Here is an 18,642-nt window from a genome sequence, read left to right as displayed (position 1 = left end):
TTTGTAGTCTCTTCTGTCTCCAACCAAGATTTCTGCTATCACACTAACATCAAACGCATGTTCAGATGGCAAAAGGTGGAATATGTTAGGTTTGAACTTGGCAGTCTTTAGATCTCAAGAGAGTTCAATTGACACAGATCCTTCATCATATTTATTGGGAAATATGCCAATAAATTATGCATTATTAAAAGCAGAGTAATTGTTGAATCATGAAGTCTACATCTCAAAAATATGATGGTCCTCAGTAAGATAATGTAAATTGTTTGCGTCTCATTAAAGTTCCCGATCCTTAATTTTTTGCTGCAGAAATTTGACTATCTAAGCTCTACCATGGTCGTTCTTTGTAAGAATGATTAGTTCGCAGCTTATAGTTCACCCTGTTCTTATAGCCACTTAACATCAGCATCTTGTTGGCTTCTGAGTCCTGTGGATGAAAGGAGGAAGAGAATGAAATAAGTTATGGTTTCACTTCCTTCATATATCCTCACAGCCTTGGAAAGAGTGCATTTAAAGATTTACCAAAATAACAGGAAAGTGTGATGAGATTGCGAGGTTGGAAGCCCTCTTTAGGGCTCAATTAAAAGGGAAATCTACAGATGGGTTCAAAATCATTAGATTTTGATTGAATAAATAGGGAGTAACTGTTACCTTTGGCAGGGCAATCAGTAATAGGAGAACACAGAGAAGGAAATGGCACAGATGAAGCTGTATTTTTTAAAATCAACAGCCTGCCTTCAAGAACAGCATTGAAAATATACTTGGAAAAATGTGGGGAAGAGAATCAATTTCAATAGCTGTTTTCATAGATCTGGCAGAGATACACTAATCTTAACAATCACCTTCTGTGCTCTGCAAATATCTGCTATTAGACTTAAAGAAAATGTATATATTTGAGCAAAGACAAGTGACATATCATATTGGACAGGATATATATAAAAAGCATGCCATATCTGAAATGTTAATAAGGAACAAAGATTTAGAATATAAGTTGAAAAAAAATCAAAAATGTGTTCAAAGAGTTAAGTATGGATTAGTGTGGGAGGCTGTTTCTATGCTATACGACCTACAATATTATGGGGTGAAATTAAATAATGACCATAGAACAATTTATAACCAAATCGACAGCACCATTCATTGGCTTTGGGTATCCAGTCTCAACAATAGAAAATATAAAACTGGTAGGGAGAAAAAAAGATAGTGCATCTTATGTGAGATTTCCCTTCTCTTCCAGGGCAATGTTTTGCAATGATCTCAAAGAAAAACATGAAGAAAAGATAGTGATTAAAGGGGTTGATGCCAGCACCATGGAGACATTATTGGATTATACCTACACCAGCAAAGTCTACATCACCAAATATAATGTGCAGAGAATCTTGGAGGCTGCCAGTCTATTTCAGGTGAGAAATGATAACACCTTTTGTGGAAAGGTCAATTTTTGTCTCTCGTGCTGCCTCACACAGGGACATACTGTCTGCGTTTTATGCTGATCTAAAAGTGAACCTTATCCTGAGCCTTCTTCGATTCATAGTCACATGGCCGGGGAACTGGCCTTTCAGCCCAGAAGTCCCTGTGGGACATCAAGCACCAATTTACAGTTCATTGCTCACATTACAATCAACTTTTCCACTCATCCAAACACTAGGAGTAATTTGAAGTGGCCAAGTAACTTGCCTATCTGCACATTTTCAGGATGTGAGAAGAAAGCTCACGGTAGTGTAGTGGTTAGCACAAAACTTTTACAGTACCAGCAACCCGGGCTCAACAGTTGTTCTCTGTAAGGAGTCTGCATGTTCTCCACGTGACCGCGTGGGTTTCCTCCAGGAGCTCCAGTTTCCCTCCACAGTCCAAAGACGTACTGGTTGGTAGGTTATTGGTCATTGCAAGTTATGCTGTGAGTAGGCTACGATTAAACTGGGGGATTGCTGGGTGGCATGGCTCAAAGGGCCAGAAGGGCCTATTCCGTACTGTATCTCAATAAATAAATAAATAAGGAGAGGAAACCCACACAACTTGCTTATCTACATAAAAAATAGCATCTAAATAAAGATCTTCATTGGCCAAAAGGATCCTCTAAAATAGCAGCAACACACACAAAATGCTGGAGGAACTCAGCAGGTCGGGGAGCATCTCTGGAAAAAAGTACAGTGTCCTGCCAAAGGGCTTTGGCCCAAAACGTCGACTGTACCTTTTTCCATAGATGCCTCCCAGCCTGCCGAGTTCCTCCAGCACTTTGTGTGTGTTGCTCGGATTTCCAGCATCTGCAGATTTTCTCTTGTTTGCACTCTGAAATAGCAGGATGTGTTGCAGTTCTAACTATGCAGACTGTAAGTCAGGCTATTTGATTTTCTGTGCTGATGGCAGTGACTGATAACCATCAGCTGTTACTATGAGGAGAGGTCAATACCCAACAGAAGTCAAAGAGCATAGGCTATTATTAGAGGGCTAACGCTGCTGATCTTCAAAAATGACTGGAGGGGGTGTGCTGTGGATATGTAGATGAACCTATGTATTTGCAAACCATCCCCCATTACAGTCATTGGCTCCAGAATTGTAGGAAAATATTTTTATTTGTACACGATTGCAGCCAGTAAACAAGACTATTGACCTGATTAAATAATTTGCATCAAACCACAAATTGTACATTGCTTTTACCGAATGAGGAACCATAAAAAACATCAGATGTAATGGAATGATAAACATCTTAACTTCCACTCTGTGTACGTGACATCACCCGAGTGATCTGAAACTGTTCTACAACCTTCATGTGCCTTACTTCTCTAAAGCTAGACACCGCTCCACTGAAGGAGCAAGTGTCAGGGCCCCTTACTCTCTTGGGAAATCAGCTTGTTTGTTACTTGTCAGTTGTTTGAGCTTTGCAGCTGGTATCTCTGAATGTTTGAAGGTGCACATGCCCTTATGAGTCTGTAAACAGGAGGATGGTGTGGTTTTCACATCAATACATCTTCCTGCTTCTGCGGTAATCTTCTAGATTTGAAGTATGCAATGATCTTATGTGCAGAATCGAGCCATTTGGCCCATCTCTATCAGATGCAAAAGAAATTCCCTCTAGCTCTAACATTCTTCTGTCCATGGCTCAACTTAACATGTCCTCTGCTTTCTCAGCTCCTTAATTAATCAACTTCAGCTACATCATAAGACACCTAGGTGCATAGTTTCATCCAAAATGCCAGAGGGACTCAACAGGCCAGGCAGCATCTATGGAAAAGAGTAAACAGTCGAAGTTTCGGGCTGACAATCTTCATCAGCCGAGGAGCCAGAGTAAGAAAGTGGAGGGAAGGGAGTAAGAACCACAAGGTGATAGGTGAAACCAGGGGCCGGTGGGGGTGGGGGAAGTGTTGAAGTAAAGAGCTGGGAAGTTGATTGGTGAAAGTCGTACAGGGCTGGAAAAGGAGGAATATGATAGGAGAAGACAGAAAGCTGTTTTTCCAGTCCTGATGAAGGGTCTTGGTCTGAAACGTCGACTGTGCTCTTTTCCATAGATGCTGCCTGGCCTGCTGAGCTCCTCCAGCAATTTGTGTGTGCTGTTCGGATTTCCAGTGTCTGCAGATTCTCTCGTTTGCATATTTTCATCGCTCTGTTACTTGCTATTATTTTATATGTCCTCTTGGACTCAGTGAAATCAGTTTCTCCATGTCCAACTTCTAGTTTTTTTTCATAATGTTTGTTGAAGCTCCCTCTCCCTCCCATGTCCCTGAGCTGCACTATCTTTTATTATTTTGAGTTTTCTCCATGCTTTCAATGATAATTGCATTTTAAGCTATTTGTATTTCAATGTGTTATTCTTTCCTCTATTCTTTCATACTTTGCATTTTATTATTCTTTAGGTTCAGTCTTACACTTGTCAGTAGATCGCATTCTTGGTTATCTTGTCTCTTTTTAGTGGAAAATAGTTATCCTAAACCTAACAGATACTTATTTTCATTCCTGCATTTTATTCAAATGCTGTTATGACTCTTTGTCAATATTCTTAACAACTTTATCTGACTTAGCTTCATTTCTGTTTCCTGGTACTTAGCTTTTTCTCCAAACTGTAAGTCATTCTTTTTCATTCTTAATCATTATAAGTTACGATCACTGCTCCTAGATTTTCTTCTGCACCTTTCGTACATGCTCTTATCTGGGTAATTTCCTCATTGTCTTTCATGCACTGCCTGTGGTTCATTGCTGCCACCTTCTGCTTTGAACTAAGGAGTTACACTTGCTAAGTTCCAGTCCAGAAATGTTCCCTGAATCTAGGAAATGTTGCAAAATTAATGTCAATATATATCTCAGCAGCAAGGCTGAGGTCCATCAGGGTCAAAGACTTGTGACCGCAGCTCCAACAATAGATCACTGTCCTGGTGACTGTAGTGTTTTTGACTTTTACCCTCTCTTCCAACACTCAAGTTTACTATTTCTGGGTAACGCGAGTGAATCTGCAGATGCTGGAAATAAATAAAAACACAAAATGCCGGCAGAACTCAGCAGGCCAGACAGCATCTATGGGAGGAGGTAGTGACGACGTAGTGTCATCACAGCCTCCTCCCATAGATGCAGTTTGGCCTGCTGAGTTCTGCCAGCATTTTGTGTTTTTACTATTTCTGAGCTGTTACTTGTATCTCTGGAGTGAAGGATGGAGTCAAATAGCAATTTCATTCACCTGCCATCTTCTTGTGGTCCAACATAATTCCCAGACTCTCTATAAAACTGATACACACCTTGTTTTTTTCTTTTTGCATAGAAACTCATGCTATGTCAGCATGGAAACAGGCTCTTGGGTTGACTGTATCCACACTGGTGCAGTAGGCTATAGAGCCTGATTCCCCATCCACACCAATCCTATTTTCTTCTTGCATCTCTGTTTAATAGAGTTCTGCCATTTTCATCTCATTTCATTCCTTAACTTCTCATTTATTTTCACTATTTGAGATATTCATGTTTTATCCTATCTAAACTGCCTTTGCTCAATATTGTCATTTTCTTGAACCCTGCTAATGGGTTTTATTCAGTCAACCTCAAATGGCAGATCCTCTGTAGGGAATCTTTCTTTTTTATTGTTCTGTATATTCCGAAAGATCTCCTTAAGTGTCTATCATTGAATCTTGGGAGCAGATTGTAAAAGTCCCTTCACCTGATTTGCTGATTCACCTCAGCTAACTCTGCTGTCTTGCACTTTCCCTTGCCTCTACTTTGAGTCATTTGAAAGAGGCAGATGAAAACAGGCCCTTCAGCCCATTGAGCCTAACCCAACCTCCATCCACCATTCTACACAAATTCTATATTGATATCCTTCATTCCAATTATCCACATTAACTCCCCCACTGATGCACCATCAATAACTCTCGGAGACTGGAAGTGAACGATAGGCTTTTATTAACAGCAAGAGGAGCACGAGATCTCGAAGACTGAGGGAGGAGCAGTGCCCCAATCGCCTTTATACAGGGGTCTGTGGGAGGAGCCACAGGAGCAGTCAGCAGAGGGGCGTGTCCAGACAGGTATACATAGTTTACCACACCCACGTTTCTTCAGAATCGACCATTCACCGAAGCACAGTGGCCAATAAACTTACCACCCCACACATTTTTGGGATGTGGGGGTAAACTGAAGCACCTGGAGGAAAACCATGTGGTCGAAGTGAGCACATCCAAACTGCAGAAAGACTGAACCCAAGGTCAGATCTGAACCTTGTTCTCCAGGTCTGTGAGGCAGTGAGTGGCTCTACAACACCTAACGCTGTTCTGCCCTTTGATTGTTCCTTTTTAAATTGGTTTTGAATGCTGTATGGTTTGTCTTTTTTATCCTTTTATTATTTTTGTAACTTTCAGCCCCCACATTAAACAACGAATGCGGTCTAGGAGCTCCAGTCTGCAGTCATGACACATCCCCTGTCCCTAATGTATTAAATAACTAGTTCAGAAGTTAAAAGGAAGCAAGGACACATAGGATTCATGGTGGCATAACTGGATTCAGAACTAGTTAGGTGATAGGAGAAAAAGTGTAATGGTGGAAAGTTGCTTTTCATGACCAGAAACCTGAATGCAGTGGTGTATCACAAGGATCAATGCTGGGATCTGTTGTTTATCTATATTAATGACTTGGATGAGAATTGAATGAGAATGTGTGAGAATGCCTGTGAAGATGCAAGAGACTGCAGATGCTGGAATCTGAAGAGACACCCGAATTGCTGCATGAACTCAGTGGGTCAGGTGGCATCTGGATTAGATCCCATCTGCGGTTAAATTCCAATGTCCAGGGCCTGACAAGAAAGTTTGCTGGCAACACAAAGATTGGTGGAATGATAGATAGTCGCCTACCTACATCGATCAGGAGGCAAGTTGAACGGGGTGGTTGCAGATGAAATTCAATCCAGACAAGGGGGAGACGATGCTTTGGCCGTCGGAGTCAGAATCGGGTTTGTTATCACTGCCGTGAAATTTCAAATGACAGAAAATCTGCAGTTACTGGAAATCCAAGCAACACACACACACACACATTCCTGGAGGAACTCAGCAGGCCAGACAGTATCTATGGAAAAGACTACAGCAGATATTTCGGGCCGAAACTTTTCAGCAGGTCATGGCCTGAAACATCGACTGTACTCTTTTCCATAGGTGCTTGCTGGCCTGCTGAGTTCCTACAGCATTTTATGTGTGTTGTCATGCAATTTGTTGTTCTGTGGTAGAAGCACAGTGCAAGACATAAAAAATGACTCCAAGTTACAAATCAAAATTTAAAAAAATTAAACAGCGCAAATAGCTTGAATACTGGCCAGACATAAAGAGGGACCTTAAAAGCATTGATGGATCTTAGGGTGCAAGTTCATAGCCCCCTGAAAATGTCAACACAAGTGAGTAGGATGGTGAAGAAGACATTTAGCTCACTTGCCTTTGTCGACAAGGGTATTGAGTATCATTGTTGGCTTATCATTTAGTGGCTGGTTTGGGCACACTTGGAATTCTATGTACAGTTCTGGTCGTCACATTTGAGAAAGGGTATGGCAGTACTGTACATATTTGAAAGAGGGCAGAAGAGATTCCTCAGGATGTTTCTTGGATTGATGGCTTTAGTTACAAGGAGGGCAAAGATGGTCACAACTTTTTCCAAGGGTTAGGGAGTCTGAAACTGAAAGACATAGGTTTAAAGTGAGAGAACAAATGCTTTAAAGGGACCTGAGAGGGAGGTTTCCACACAGTGACTAGTGGATACATGGAAGCTGGTCACAGATTTATAAAGCATTTTGATAGCTACATGGGTAGTGAGGGAATGGAGGATTATGTATCAAATGCAGGAAGATGGGCCAAGCATGGATAGGCATCCTGGTTCACAGGAGTTGAGCTGAAGAGTGTTTCCATGCTGGATGACTCTATGATGATATATTTTATGCAATTAGTTTTTTTTAATAGATTTTTATTATCTTACCTCCTAGAGTGTATTATATTTAAACGTACTTGCTGAAGTCCACTCTTTGAGGACCACTGTAGCAGATGGAATATTTGCCTTTGTTTCAATAAGTACATTCAATGTCAGAGAAATGTATACATTATACATCTTGAAATTCTTTTTCTTCACAACGTCTACGAAAACAGAGGAGTCCCTCAAAGAATGAATGTCAGTTAAACGTTAGAAACCCAAAGCCACCCCCAGCTCACTCTCCCATGCACATTCAGCAGAAAAGCAACGATCCCCCCCCACCAGCAAAAAAAATCAGTGTCCCCCACCAAGCACTCAAGCGTGCAGCGAAGCATCAATAAAGACACAGACCTGCAGTACTCCAAAGACTACTCGTTCACCCAGTATTCAACACACCACAGGCTCTCTCTCCCTAATAAGGGAAAAGGAAAAAGGGGAGATATAAATGATAGAAATAGAGCTGTTTCTGAAGATGCAAACAAAGGAGTCGCCATTTAGCGCCATCTTGACTTTGCTCCGCTGCTCCCCGAGTTGTAAGATGAATCGAGTGCAATTGCAGGTAAGTACATGGACATGGCATTGGTTTTGCACACAATTTTGCTTTCCTCCTTTAGGGTGGGATATTATCTCATTGAACACATTTTGAGAAAGATTCATTCATTTGCTTCCGGGATAAACGGGTTGTCTCACGTAGGATGACTGAGCAGTTTGATTTATTTTCACTTGAGCTTAGATGACTAAAATATGATAATATCATATAAGCTTCTCAGAGGGTTTGACACCATATATTGACAACTTTCCCCTCTTGGGGGTATCTGCCACTGGGGAGTATCATTTCAGATAAAAAAAGGATCAGAGGTGAGGAGAAATTCTTCTCTGAGAGTCATAAATTCTTGGAGTTTTCTACTCAAGAGGGTTAAGGAGACTAACTTATTAGTTATACTCAAGGCTGAGAGATTTTTTTGAACTTTAGAGGAAATGAAATGTTATTGGAAAAGGCAAGATGTTAGAGGTGAAAATAAGGTCAACTCACAAAATCTGGTAGAGGAACTCTGCAGGGCAGGCAGTAGATATGGAGGAAAATGAGCAGTTGATGTTTTACATTGAAATCCTTCATTAATACTGGAAAGAAAGAGTTTGGAAGCCGGAATAAAATGGTAGTGGGAGGTGGAGAAGCACGAGCTGGCACGTGATAGGTGAGGGGTAATGGTAGGTAAGTAGGGGATGGAGTGGGAAGTGGCACTGATATGAGAAGCTGGGAGGTGATTGGTGAAAGAGGTAAAGGGCTGAAGAAGGAGAAATCTGATAGGTGGGGACAGTGGACCATGGGGTAAAGGAAAGGATGAGGAAGCTAAGTGTGGGTAATGGGCCGATTGTGAGGGCAGGGATAGATAAAAAGAAGTTCTAAAGGGACAGAAGGATAAGGAAAAACAAAGGGGGAGTGGGGGTGGAAACAAAGCCTCCCTGAGTTTATTATCTAGCAGAGCACGCTTAAGAGGCCACCCCTTTCGTACGTGTTTTATTCAGGCTCACACATGAAGAATGACAAAATGCAAGAATTATCAGTACTTAGAGTGCTAAGCCCAGTGAGATTCAGCAGAAAAAGTGGAAAGGGTTGGAGTAGGAACAAAGTCATTAGGGGGCAGAGGGAGGTGCATTCTTGCATGCCTGCTGACCGTTTCTCGTTTCATCTCCAGTTCCTGAGGATGGTGGACGCCTGTGCCAATTTCCTCAGTGAGGCCCTGCACCCAGACAACTGTGTGAGCATCCTAAGGCTGGCCGATACTCACTCCCTGGACGGGCTGAAGAAGTGCGTGCAGAACTACATTGTACAGAACTTCCCACAAGTACTGACTCACGAGGAATTCCTGGAGCTACCCGCAGAGATCCTGTCGGAGATTCTGGGCAGCGACGAGCTCTGTGTCACAGAGGAGGAGCAGGTTTTCGAGACAGCAATGCGCTGGGTGCGTTACCGAGAGGCGGAGAGGCAGCACCAGCTGAGCCAGGTGCTGAGACACGTTCGCCTACCCCTCCTGGACCCTTGGTACTTTGTGGAGTGGGTAGAAGGCGATGAACTTGTTTGGAAAAATCCTGACGTTTTCAGCCTGTTGCAAGAAGCCAGGATGTACCACCTATCGGGCAATGAGGTTGGAATCAACAGCACATATTCAGTCATTTTAACCTGGTTTTCACATTGTTCTGGTTTATATTGGTGGGTATAGATCTGGAAAATAAAATATTTCTACTTATGTAGTACATAGAACATAGAACAAGTTCAAGCTTAAGTTTATTTGGCATTGAATACCCATGAATGCAGCCAAACGAAGCAACATGACTCTGGTGGTAAGATGCAAAACCTTAGTCAGTTACCAGCAGTCACACACAGCACAGGGTGCATATAGCACATATACAGTAAGACAGCAGGCATATATACGATAGCAAGCGCCTATAAGATAGCAATGAAATACAGTCACAGAAAAAATATATAGTCCAAGTCCCTGAATCCATGAATGTTGCTGGGTGTCTGGGTGGCTACAAACAGGCAACGTCACATCTTCAGGCCTAATCTTTGCTATCAGCAAGGCCACAGGTATCCCCCGCCGTTTGGTAATAAACCAATGGATTGTACATACAACAATCCACACAGCCAATGTCCAACAGGACCTTTCAATCACCAGAAAAGCAACGAAGATGACCACTTGCTGTTAGACTGCACACCTCCTTCATGCGCCAATGCCTCTCTGACGCAGGCTCCATTATAATCCGCACCGTCCAGCTCCCACAGGTTCTCCTCCAACAAGCAGCTCACTGATGGGGTAGACCTGCAGTACTTTAAGTCCAACGGGGTCTTTCGATCATATAACATATGTTGAACCCATGGAAGCCAATGCTTCTGAGTTCTGCGTTCACTACAACACAGGCACTTAGGCCTGTGATATCCAGCCGACCCTTTAAGCTACTCTAAAATCAATCTAGCTTTTTCCTCCTACATTTCACTCCATATTTCTCTCATCCATGTGCCTATCTAAGAGTTTCTTAAATGCCCCTAATGCATCTGCCAGCAGGGTGTTCCATGCACCCACCACTCACTTATCTCTGACATCCATCCCATCAACCCCCCCTTTATTTCCTCCAATCCCCTTAAAATTATGCCTCCTTCTATTAGCTATTTCCACCCTGGTATAAAGTCTCTGGCTGTCCTCTCGATCTATGCCCCTTATCATCTTGTACCCCTCTATCAAGTCACCTCTCATCCTCTGTCGCTCCATCTTGCTTAGTCTATCTTGCCTTGCTTAGTCTATCCTCATAAGACATGCTCTCAAATCCAGGCAGCATCCTCTGCACCCCCTCTAAAGTTGCCACCTCCTTCCTTTAATGAGGTGACCAGAACTGAACACAATTTCCCCAAGTGTAGTCTAACCAGGGTTTCACAGAGCTGCAACGTTATCTCACAGCTCTTGAACTCAAAAGTAGACTTCATGACTTTCTAAATCTTTTGCAGTTAATATGCAGCAATGTTGTCATTGTGGAAAATCCCACAGTTTAACCTTGATGAAATTTGCATAGAATGATGTAGGGCGAGGATGAGTATTAATTGCAGCCTGAGGGTTTTTTTTTATTGCTCTTAGAAATAATTTATATCCACCTGAGAAAGCAGCCAAGTGCCCGACTTATTGTCACACAGGAGAAACATCTCCTGCAATTGGTCATCACTTCACTTCATTGTCAGCCTAGGTTTTGTGCCCAGTTATGGAATGGCTATAGTGGGTGAAGATATGGAGGAATATGACAAATTTTAAAATTGAGATGTTGTTGGACTGCAAATCAGTATACTTCAGCGATCAAGACTGAAATGGGAGTTTTGGATGATGTAAATGTAAATTTAAGGTAAATTGTTTCCATTGCCTGAGGCAATAGTATTGGCAGTTGGTATCCTACCTTGTTTTTACATGTAAGACATAGTATTTAATACACTGATGCAATAATAAGTAGAATTTCAGGTAATGTGACAGCAATGCTCTGTCAGATAGCAACTACACTTTCCTATTCTTTATCCTTGTGATAAAATCCAAACTTTGCACCGTCAGAAGAAAATTTGAATATGCTGCACTCAGTCCCAAGTGAATATAGATTCCAAAGGCTTGAAGCTCCAGCACAGATCCCCAGTCATTGCCAATTGTCAAACTGAAAATGAGCCAATATTTGGATTCTCTGCCTTTCTCTATGTCCAACCTTGTCCTTTAATCTACTCTCTTTTTTACATTCTTGTAGAAACTTCTATTGTCTGTTGCCGGGTGTATTCTTATTACCAAAAATATCTACTTACATTTTAAATTTATTGTCATCCTTTGCTGGTTTCTAAACATTCCCTAAATCTTAGGTTCACTATTAATCTTTATAATCCTGTATACCTTTTCCTTCGAGTTGATGTCACTTTTTTCTCATTTAGTCTTTTTTCCTCAACAGGATATACTGTACTTGTACTGAGACATATGAAATAGCTTCTTCATTATCTGTCATGGCAGATCTACTGAATTACCCTTCCATCTATTTTTTCCAAAGAAAACAGCCTTTAACTAGTTTAATCTGTTGTGGAATATCTCCATTCTTCTGCCAATTTACCATTTAACATTTTCCAGGGAAGATACTCTTCAACTAATTTGTCCTATTGCAACCATAGCAAACCTCAAGTCATTTTCTAATCTTGCTTCCTACTCATCCGGTTGGCTGCTGCCCGGAGCAGGTGAGGCAGCATTACTGTCCACGAGGGACGTGAGCCTTTGAGCTCGGAATTTTCTGCTAGGTGACAAAACAGATTAATGGCATGGTAGCAGTAATATTCATATGTCTAAATGAATCTTGATGATGGTCAGATTATAAATAAATTGTTTAATGCTCTGTGGATTTCCACTAAGCACTAACCCGTATCGCCCTTCTCCCATACAGTAGCCCTGCTTCACTGGCGAATCCCCCTACTACTGGAAACATCCCCTCAACGTCCACTCTATCTAGGCCTTTGAATATTTAGTAGGTTTCAAAATTTTCCCTCACTCTTCTAAATTCCAGAGAGTACAGGCCCAGAGCTATCAAACACTCCTCATATCTTAACCGTTCATTCTTGGAATCACTCAGAAACCACTTCTGGATATGGTCTGACCAGTGCCTTATAAAGCTTCAGCATTACATCTTTGCTTTTATATTCTAGTCCTCTTGAAAAGAATGCTAACATCGCACTTACCTTCCATACTAACAATCTGCAAATTAACCTTCAGGGAATCCTGCACTGGGACTCCAAAGTTACTTAGCAACTCTGATTTCTGAATTTTCTCCCCAGTTAGAAAATAGTCTATGCCTTTATTCCTTCCACCGCAGTGCCTGACCGTACACTTCCCTACACTGTCTCCCACCTGCCCATTCTCCTAATCTGTTCAAGTTCTTCTGTAGTCTCCATGCTTCCTCAATACTATCTGCCTTTCCACCTGTCGTTGTGACATCTGCAACTTGACCACAAAGCTTTCAGTTCTGTCATCCAAATCATTGACAGATAATGTGAAAGGTAATGGACCCAACACCAACCCCTGCTGAACACCACTAGACACCAGCAACCAACCAGAAAAAGCTCCCTTTATTCCCAGTCAGCCAATCTCCTATCCATGCCACTATCTTTCCTGTAATACCAAGGACACTTATCTTGTTAAACAGCTTCTGTGGCACCTTGTCAAAGCCCTTCTGAAAATCCAAGTAAACAATATCCATTGTCTCTCTGTCTATCCTGTCTGTTACTTACTCAAAGAATTCCAGTATATTTGTCAGGCAAGATTTCCCCTCAAGTCAGCCATGCTGACTTTGGCCTCTTTTATCATGTGGCTTAAAGTACCTCGAAAGCTCATCTGTACTGACCGACTCTAGCGTCTTGCCAACCACTGAAGTCAGGCTAACTGGCCTATTATTTCCTGTATTTTACCCCCTCCCTTCTCAAAGAGTGGAGTGATATTTGCAATTTTCCAGTCCTCCGGAACCATTCCAGAATCCAGTGATTCTTGAAAGATTATTACTATTGCCTCCTCAAACTCTCCAGCTACCACTTTCAGAACCCTGAGGTGTAGTACGTCTGGCCTGTGTGACTTATTTGCCTTTAAACTTTACAGCTTCCCAAGCAAGATAGAGTAATTCCCAAGCACCCCAGGTCATGCCCCACAAACCTGTCTCAGGAAGTGACAAACAACTTGATTAAGGTAGAGTAATGCGTGTGGATTATGTATGGGTTATAGCAAGGCATTTGATAATGTTCCCCATGGTAAGCTCATTCAGAAGGTCTGGGATCCAGGAAAACTCAGTTGCTTGGATTCAGAATTGGCTTGGCCACAAAAGGCAGAAGGATGGATGTATTCTGCTGTTCCATGGGGATTTGTTCAGGGACCCCTGCTCTTTGTGACTTGGATGAAGAAGTGAAAAGGTCATGCAGATGTCCTGAAGGTTGGTGGTGTTTTAGATAGTGTAGAAGGTTGTAATAATTATAATGGGACATTAATAAGATGCAAAGCTGGTCCGAAAAGGGACAGACTACACTCACTTCTGCCCCCTGATGCTGTCAAATTTCTGGCATGTTGCTTGTGACTTCCGTAGTGAAGACTGATGCGGAATAATTATTCAGTTCATTGGCTATTTCTTTGTTCCCTATTCCCAGCTTTCCAGCATTTATTACCAAGGCAAGAGTTTCTGAGTCAAAGCATGAGCACTGATAGGGGGTATAGTCACAGTATTTTCCCAGCACAGGTGAATTAAAATCTAGGGGCACTGGATTAAGGTGAGAGGGAAAAGATTTGGTTGCCTCCTCGACATTGGTGAGACCTGTTGTAAATTGGGGTCCGCTTTGTTGAGCACCTCTGTTTCATCCACCAAAAATGGAACATCCCGGTGGCCAAATTTTTAAATTCTGATTCCCATTTCCATTCTGACATGTTAGTCTATGAGGCCACCCTCAGGGTGGAGAAACAACATTTTATGTTCTGTCTGGATAGCCTCCAACCTGATGGCATGAATATCAATTTATCTTTCCAGTAAAAAATTCGCTCCCCCTCCCCTTTCCTCAATTCCTCACTCTGGCCTCTTATCTCTTCTCACCTGTCAATCACCTCCCCCGGGTCCCCTCCTCCTTCCCTTTCTCCTATGGTCCACTCTCCTCTCCTATCAGATCATTTCCTCTCCGGCCCTTTACCTTTCCCACCCACCTGGCTTCACCTATTGCCCTCCAGCTAGCCTCCTCCCCTCACCCCACCTTTTTATTCTGGCATCTTCCCCATTCCTCCTCAGTCCTGAAGAAGTGTCTCAGTCTGAAACGTCAACTGTTCATTCATTTCCATGGACACTGCCTGACCTGCTGAGTTCCTCCAACATTTCGTGTGTGTTGCTGAAGATTTAATGGGGCAGGTTTTTCCACACAGGGAAGGTGGGTAGTTGGAACAAACTGCGAAAGGATGTGGTACAGACAGGTACAATTACAATATTTAAAAGATGTATTGACAGAAAGGTTTAGAGCAGGGGTTCCCAACCTGGAGTCCATGGATGCCTTAATGTTATTGGTCCATGGCATAACAAAGGTTGGGAACACCTGATTTCAGGAGAAATGAGGCAAACACAGGCAAATGGAATTGATATATACAAATATTTGCCTTGGTTGGCCTTGACGAGTTAGGTTATAGGGCCCATTTTCATTGTCTATGACACTCTCAGATTACATTCTGAAATCAGCCTGGGAACCGGTCTAACAAAGTTATACATTTTTTTTTCATTTACTGTGATCTAATTCAGGAGCATTGAAAGCTGGAATAACTTGCTGTTTCCTCCCTATCGCACTCCTTTGTTTTGTACAGATTATTTCAGAGAGGACAAAGCCTAGGATGCAGGAGTTCCAGTCGGAGGTCTTCATGATAATAGGTGGCTGTACGAAGGATGAAAAGTTTGTGGCAGAAGTAACCTGCTTGGACCCACTCCGGCGAAGTCGCCTGGAAGTGGCCAAGCTGCCAATCACAGAGCAGGAGATGGAGAGCGAGAACAAGAAATGGGTGGAATTTGCATGTATCACTTTCCGTAATGAGGTCTACATCTCAGGTGAGCCCTGCGTCTAGAGGTACTTAATCCACTAGCAGCATTGGACATTGACTTCCATTTGTTTTCTTTCCAAATATCGTTGAAATGCAGGGAGTAATCAAATTTTTTAGCAACCCAAATGAATGGTCTCAACCCGAAACACCAGCTGTCCATTTCCCTCTGCAGATGCAGTTTGACCTATTGAGTTCCTCCAGGAGTTTGTTTTTCCTCCAGATTTCAACATCTGTAGTCTCTGGTGTCGCTAGTCAACCTTTTACTTCAGTTAACCAGAATTCCCGTGAATCACAGTGCATCAGTAATGGAGCAAGGCAGCGTTAGTTGTACGTATCTCAGCATTTGGTTTTGTTTTAACCAAGGCACCATTTTATACCTTGTTTTAAAATAATTAGTTACAAGGTTAACACAAAAGTTAAATTTGAATGCTGCCCTCACACTTCAGGGTGAACTTTAACCCCATTAGTCCTGGAAGGCATATGCCAAGCCAGTAGTCGCTGGACCCCGATAGCATGGCATGAACAAACCGTCATTCTGAAGGGGGGGGGCAGGCTATCAGCTCAGATGGACCTCTGGCTGGTCTATTGCTTGGACCCCTGAATCTTGGTCAGTTCAGAGACAAACTGGTGAGGGACTCTTCTGATTGGCTTGTCCTGTTTGCCTGACAATCAGGAGCAGGGGGACGAATTGCAGCCAGAACTTATGGAACAGTCCCTTCAAGTAGTCAAGCAGGGCTGAGTCCTCACATACTCACATTCAAACGGACTTCTGCAGGCCACGGGAATGGCAGGTAACTGGGATTCTATGAACCAATAGCAGTGACCCAGCTCCCCAGTGTAAAGGGGAGAACCCTCTGCCTGGAGCTCTTATCCTCTCATTGTCAGAGGATAACAGCAGACCACCAGGATACACCTGGACTGCAGACAAGGGTGAGGAGCTGGCGAGTATGCTGGAGCAGCCCACTTTGTGGTTGTGAAATTGAATGGAAGGCACTTCAAAGGGAATGGCAAGCTCTCAAGCAGTGAGTGATTCTGACTAAGTGGGTCCCAACTCGATTACAATTGCTCAGTCCCCGAACAGCAATTTGTAATTGGCCTGAGCCCTGGGGACTCCTCTTTCATCCAGCTGGCCCCTACATGCTGGGCCTGATTTGTGTTGCTTTCTAGGGAGTGTAGAGAAACCTTTACTTGGTATCTGCTCTATGCCACATTTAATTGGGGAGCTTTTCACCATACCATTGCCAGGTCACACCTGACCTGTAGGTGTTCAGAGTATCGGGGCTTTATTCTCACGTCAAGCCCGTGCTGTTCTGTCCTGAGAATGTTTGCTGCTATATTTTTTGTTTGTATATATATATATATATATATATATATATATATATATATATGTTTGCTGCAGGAGACTTTATTTTAGCATCAATAGTTTTTCCAGGCAAGCTGTGGCAAGGGACTAGGGAACTTACCCTTCCTTTACTTGCCCTTATCGAACTGTCTGCATTTTTTTAACCATAGCTGACGGGAAATGGTGGGACATTGCAAGGGGAGATGGGCTGAATGGCTGTCATTGGGAAATATGGAAATTTACAAAGCACCAGAATCCTTCACCCTAAAGAAGTGAAAAACTCAGTACAAAAGGTCACGCATGTGCCATTGCTGGTTCCGGCAGCCCCATTAACAATTGTTGAATTTTAAAAATAAACCCCAAGGAAGTTCCATGCAGATTGGCTCACTGCCAGGCTGATTTTCAAAGAGTTCAGTGTTGAAAAAATTGTTAACTGTATCCTAGGAAGAAATGAAGATACAAAGAGGATATTTAGTATGTGTTAATTTTGGTATTGGTCAATTAGTGTTGCATTTATACTGCAAAACACTGCTTCCTCCACAGGGCTTGTAATTCTTACAAATTTCCACAGCCTCCCTGCTTTCCTGCCCTTTCGTCAGTGGCCAATGATTTTCAGAGGTTTTGGAGTGAGCACTCTACCCAGCTCAATCACATTTGTGCAGCTTTGATATCAGCACCATGCCTGACAAAGAAAATTGCTCCATTCCACTCTCAAACACTTCAACTGTCCTTTTCATTAAGAGAGGAAGCTTCTGTTTTGCCATGGTCCTGTGTGCTAACTGTTCCCCTGTTGTAGACTTCCTCCAGAAGAACTAACCTTTCCTTGCAAAAAAAATTTAAAATGCAGATGTTGGAAATCGAAAATAGAAACAGAAAATGCCCGGTATGTGCAGCAGGTTAGGCTGCATCTGTGGCAAGATAAAAAAGGGTTAACGTTGACCTGAAATGTAATCTCTCTTTCTCTTCCTACAAAGGTCCCACATTTTCAGTTAACAGTTTAACTTTTCTATGTGCCTACTGTGCTGAAGCTTGTTACTGCTTTGCATCTCTCTCCACCTTCGAAGCCCGAGGCAATATTCATGCCACCATTCACAATATCAGATTTCCGTAGCACGGAAGGCTATTGTGCCTGCTGGCACTGCGTTATTTGAAAATGCTATCAGTTAGTCAGTGCCCTGGCTTATTGCTTTATTTGTTTATCCAGTTTTGCTTCAGTAGTTGGAAGTCAGTGTGAGATCTCCTGTCTCAGAGTCAAGAAGGTGACACCAGCTCCAGTAACTGATTCAAAGTACTAGGAACTTTAGCATAGTATCTGAATCACTCTACTGCTCGTGCACTGGAGTTCTGCCTGTCCCTCCACCCAAGCCTGGGTTTGTTCATCTGAGCTTGATTCTTTCAGTAGATGTCTGCACACACGGTTGCAGAACAGGGTGTCTCAGAGTCGTTTCTCAAGGTTGGAGCCCACACTGCAGAGACTTGAGAGAAAAAAAAGAACTTTGTTAGCATTTTGTTGTATCTTAGAGGAAGTGAGTATTACATTATTAGACATTCTGCCTTTTAAATGAAATGAAATCTCAAACGGAAACACTGTCTGCTTTCTAAATGATCAATGATCCCAAGAAGAACATGGGAGATGTTCATGCTGTTTTATCCAATACTTACAGATTAGACTAACCACTTTGCTGTTGAGGGAGCTTGCTATGTACAAGTTGGCTGCTGTAATTCTGACTGGTGACTAATCTTCAATAATTCCAAATTGACCGTCGGGGATTTCAAAAGCACTGA

At 42.5% G+C, this 18,642-nt stretch overlaps 1 protein-coding gene across 2 annotated transcripts in view; it reads left to right on the top strand.

The window, feature by feature from the left end:
- The window catches only part of klhl6 (kelch-like family member 6), a 45,310-nt gene that overhangs the window by 14,325 nt on the left and 12,343 nt on the right, over window positions 1-18,642 (top strand). Inside the window, exons 2-4 of one of the 2 annotated variants that reach the window (XM_073040750.1) lie at window positions 1,232-1,397; window positions 9,108-9,416; window positions 15,285-15,522. In XM_073040750.1, the coding sequence (XP_072896851.1) occupies window positions 1,232-1,397; window positions 9,108-9,416; window positions 15,285-15,522 (713 nt within the window). Of the gene's footprint in view, window positions 1-1,231; window positions 1,398-9,107; window positions 9,558-15,284; window positions 15,523-18,642 lie in introns of both variants that reach the window. The other variant, XM_073040749.1, reaches the window with a different exon arrangement.

This window comes from Hemitrygon akajei, chromosome 3 (genome assembly GCF_048418815.1).
Source record: "Hemitrygon akajei chromosome 3, sHemAka1.3, whole genome shotgun sequence".
Lineage (NCBI taxonomy): Eukaryota > Metazoa > Chordata > Chondrichthyes > Myliobatiformes > Dasyatidae > Hemitrygon > Hemitrygon akajei.
The sequence above is the reverse complement of the archived record's forward strand: the minus strand, read 5'-3'. Positions and strand labels throughout refer to the sequence as shown.